Source organism: Protopterus annectens, chromosome 8.part0 (assembly GCF_019279795.1).
Source record: "Protopterus annectens isolate FY-2018-M chromosome 8.part0, PAN1.0, whole genome shotgun sequence".
Taxonomy (NCBI): Eukaryota; Metazoa; Chordata; order Ceratodontiformes; family Protopteridae; genus Protopterus; species Protopterus annectens.
Genome location: NC_056741.1, coordinates 179,048,758 through 179,053,490, shown reverse-complemented (window position 1 = coordinate 179,053,490; position 4,733 = coordinate 179,048,758). Strand labels below are relative to the sequence as shown.

The following is a 4,733-nucleotide window of genomic DNA, read 5'->3' as shown; positions in this document are numbered from 1 at the left end:
TGTTTCTGTCAGCCCTGCTAGAGAATATGCAATCTTACTGACCAAAAAAGTTCTTAAAATTTCAAAAAAGTTTCCAATTTGGTACATCATGACCTGCATTCACCTTTTCCAAAAGTAAGCAAACAAATCTGAAATCTTTACATAACTGAGCTTACTTACTAAAGACATTGCTGGTGATAATACTTTCCTTCAAAGGCAATACAATTACAATGTAATACATTCTCTCCTCAATCATATTAACTTCTCTGTTGGACAACATATGATACTATATAATCTGGAAACAAGAGATTCCTTGTTCATTGGGAATAATAGGAAAATTATTTTTCAAATCTATAGTAATGAATGTTGTGTCAGACCCATGACCAAGGCCTTTCAAAAGCTTTAGGAAATGGCAGGAGTCTCTCAACACGCACTCATACTGGTTGAAAATATCTTTCAACCTGAAGTCAATTAATTTTGCTTAGGGCTCTGTCTTGAAACCCCTCTCAGCAACAGTGGGCCAAAAAAAGGTTTCAACGAGATGCTCCAAAACATCAGTATTGTTAGAGCTTATTGAGGGTCTAAAGCCTTGATTTATTTGGTTTCCTGCACCAGAAGTAGATCATTTTATGTTGGAATAATGGAATGCTCCTCAGCAAGAGAATATACAAACACAACTGTAGTATTTGTGGAGGGAACTCCATCATTAGCCTATAATCAGTGTTTCCAGTCAAATATTGTGGAATGTGTATTATCAGGATGAAAAAGAGTTTTGGATATTAGTGTCATTTTATTTTCCTTAATAATTTACTTAACTGTTTTTCAGTTTTTATTTTTTTGTTTTTTTTTAGTTACCTACACTAAGTAAACATGTAAACAGTGAACTGCATCTATTAGACGACATCATGATTATGTAATAAAGAGAATGATGTACTGGTTGATGACTTTTTTTGTTTTTGGCTTAATGAAAGTGTTTTTCTTTTGAAGCTTTGCTTTCATGTAAGACTAATGCATGTTAAATGTAATTAAATGTTGAGAAACAAAACAAAAATCATAAATTATAATAAATAAACTAAATTAAATAAATAAAGCTATAGCATCATAAAAAAAGGAAAGAAAATCATAAACTTTCTGAGACAACATCTGTAGCCAAAGCATCCTTAACTTTGTTCTCTTGTGGTGGGTTCAATGAAAAGTATCTGGGTATGTATTTTTAGATAAAGAGGTTAAGTGTTCAGAGAATTATTTATTACCTCATAAAAATTCTTCGGGTTACTTAAACATTCATATTCCAATTGAAAGATATAAAAAAAACAGTGGGTGAGTATATCTGCTAAAGAATTAGCCTTTATGGTAACATGACTGGCAATGGAAAATCAGTGATACCCGAGGCTTTCTGCCAGATTGCCATGATTTATTAGCTGGGTGCTTAGGATGGTTTCCTTCCTGCTTGTGGATGAACAAGGTAGCAGCCCAACTGTTTGAGTAGGCAGTTGTAACCACCAGAGGCAGGGAGTCTTAAAAGGCCAAGAAAAGAACAGCTGTCATCTTTAAGATGCTTATGCAAATGGGGACTTCTGGTGTGACTAGGCACATTATTCTGTGATGGATAATCTTATTCTGTGATGGCTCCTCTGCAGTCTACTGGAGGACTCCTGGTGTGACTAGGCACCTTATTCTGTGATGGCTCATCTACATTCTACTGAAGCACTCCTGGTGTGACCAGGCACCTTATTCTGTGATGGCTCCTGCATTCTACTGAAGGACACCTGGTGTGACTAGACACCTTATTCTATGCTGGCTCCTCTGCATTCGACTGAAGGACTCCTGGTGTGACTAGGCACCTTATTTTGTGATGGCTCCTCTGCATTCTACTAAAGGACATCTGGTGTGACTAGGCACCTTATTTTGTGATGACTCCTCTGCATTCTACTGAAGGACTCCTGGTGTGACTAGGCACCTTATTCTGTGATGGCTCCTCTGTAGTCTAATGAAGGACTCCTGATGTGACTAGGCACCTTATTTTGTGATGGTTCCTCTGCATTCTACTGAAGCACTCCTGGTGTGACTAGGCACCTTATTCGGTGATGGCTCCTCTGCATTCTACTGAAGGACTCCTGGTTTGACTAGGCACCTTATTCTGTGATGGCTCCTCTGCATTCTACTTAAGGACTCCTGGTTGTGACTAGGCACCTTATTTTGTGATGGCTCCTCTGTAGTCTAACAAAGGACTCTTGGTGTGACTAGACACCTTATTCTGTGATGGCTCCTCTGTATTCTACTGAAGGACTCCTGGTGTGACTAGGCACCTTATTCTGTGATGACTCCTCTGTAGTCTAATGAAGGACTCCTGATGTGACAAGGCACTTTATTTTGTGATGGTTCCTCTGCATTATACTGAAGCACTCCTGGTGTGACTAGGCACCTTATTCTGTGATGGCTCCTCTGCATTCTACTGAAGGAATTTTGGTGTGACTAGGCACCTTATTCTGTGATGGCTCCTCTTTAGTCCAATGAAGGACTCCTGATGTGACTAGGCACCTTATTTTGTGATGGTTCCTCTGCATTCTACTTAAGCACTCCTGGTGTGACTAGGCACCGTATTCTGTGATGGCTGCTCTGCATTCTACTGAAGGCCTCCTGGTGTGACTAGGCACCTTATTTCGTGATGGCTCCTCTGCATTTTACTGAAGGACTCCTGGTGTGACTAGGTATCTTATTCTGCGATGGCTTTTCTGTAAGTACTCCTGGTGTGACTAGGTACCTTATTCTGTGATGGCTCCTCTGTATTCTACTGAAGGACTCCTGGTGTGACTAGGCAGCTTATTCTGTGAGTGCTCCTCTGTATTCTACTGAAGCACTCCTGGTGTGACTAGGCACCTTATTATGTGATGGCTCCTCTATAGTCTACTGAAGGACTCCTGGTGTGACTAGGCACCTTATTCTGTGAGGGCTCCTCTGAATTCTACTGACAGACTTCTGGTGTGACTAGGCACCATATTCTGTGATGGCTCATCTGCACTCTACTGAAGGACACTGTGAAAACTGAAATTCGCAGTAGTGAAGCTCTAGCACTGCTTCTACATGTTTCATAGATGTTGCTGAACCTCTTTTCGAAACAGGAAGCCATCTGGAAATGGGAAGTCAAGAAGCATTGCCTTATTGTTCCTGACAAAACTGGTTAGACACAGCTAGGAGTGCTGACTTTATGCACTACCTTAATTTACATCCTACATAGCATCTTGTGTCCCTCTGTGGAATTTGTGGACACTGAGATTACTCAAAGGAGGTGGTGGAAGCTTGAGCTATTAATTCTTCTTTCATTGGACCAGCCATCAAATTTTATAATACCTGGCATATTTAATTTTTCAAATTCCTCTCAACATATACCATGTACATGAGACGGTTCAGTTTCCAAAATGGCAAACTGTTGGATATATACTTTTCAAATATATCTATCATATGAGACTCCATGCCTGATGGATTGACAGCTAGTATCTATGGAGTTGGAGAGTGTCATAACTACTGCAGAAACCATAGCATCTTATTTGCGGGCCTCTACCAAAATGAACCATCAAACCCCTTGGGGCAAGAAGACATAGTCCAGTTCCTTAGCCACTGAGAACATGACGCACAGGCTATCTGAATTATCCTTGGAGGCATATTTCATAGTATCCACCAAGTCAGCTGCAACCCAAGAAGAGTGCAAAGTGAACCTGCAACCTTTCTGAAGTCTCCACTGTGTAGCTGGTATAGGGCCACTAATCTACCATTCTTCTGTTACATTGACTGAATGAACACACCAAATTTTGGATATTCAGGTGGGGAACAGGATGAGATTACCCCTTTTTTTCATTATCTAGATAATATATTGGTTATCTCACTGGCAAGAGACAGACTTGAAGGTGTAAAGAAACTGTTTACTAGAAGAACTCGAGAGAAATGGCTGCAGAAGATATGAATAACCTTGAGCCTTTGGAGAAGAAGCTATATAACAGGTTGGAAATATCCTAGCTTTGAAGTAGCAGATACAGACATAGCTGCTGATGTTGATGTCAATCTATGACAGAATATCTTCTGTCAATAAATCATTAACTGTACTAGCCTCAATTCTCTGGCTCATAATTAACTGAATGTGAAATATACCACAATAATCATATATTTAAATATTGTCATCTGTAAGCTTATAGTAGGCAATTTTAGTAGTTTGTTTAAGTGTGCAAAGTTGACAAAACTTGACTGCAAAAAAGTTATGGAAGTCCGGTTGCATTAAATTGATTAAAGTAAATAAAATCTATTTGTAAAATAAATATCTAAATGTAAGTAATGCAGCTAAAATATCTTATAGAGGTAGACAAATAAATTTCTGTTACATTTTATTTATTTTAGGATTTTTTAAAAAGCATCCTAAAGAATAAATACTGGATTGGACTGACGGATGCTGACCATGAAGGACAATGGAAATGGGTAGATGGGAAACCATGTGACTGTACTGGAGATAAAAGACTGTAAGTTATCACAAAGAATATATTACAAGCATAAATTTCATGCCGGAAAGTGATTGATAAATACTTATGCTGTGGAAAAATTAAAAAAAAAGTTTGCTGTAAGGTAGCTGGCATGCAGCTTTATAAAAGTATTTATTTGTCAAATGGCATGATAATGTTAGATGTGCGTGTGTGTGTGTGTGTGTGTGTGTGTGTGTGTGTGTGTGTGTGTGTGCAAAGCGTGACTGTACCTTGAAAGATTATGCC

The 4,733-nt window shown here is 38.9% G+C and overlaps 1 protein-coding gene across 1 annotated transcript in view; it reads left to right on the top strand.

Moving 5' to 3' along the window:
- The window catches only part of LOC122808694 (low affinity immunoglobulin epsilon Fc receptor-like), a 565,014-nt gene extending 560,516 nt beyond the window's left edge, over positions 1-4,498 (top strand). The window contains exon 7 of the mRNA XM_044079682.1: positions 4,369-4,498. Coding sequence (XP_043935617.1) covers positions 4,369-4,491 — 123 coding nt within the window. The 3' untranslated portion in view covers positions 4,492-4,498. The remainder of the gene's footprint in view (positions 1-4,368) is intronic.
- Positions 4,499-4,733: the final 235 nt, after the last annotated feature.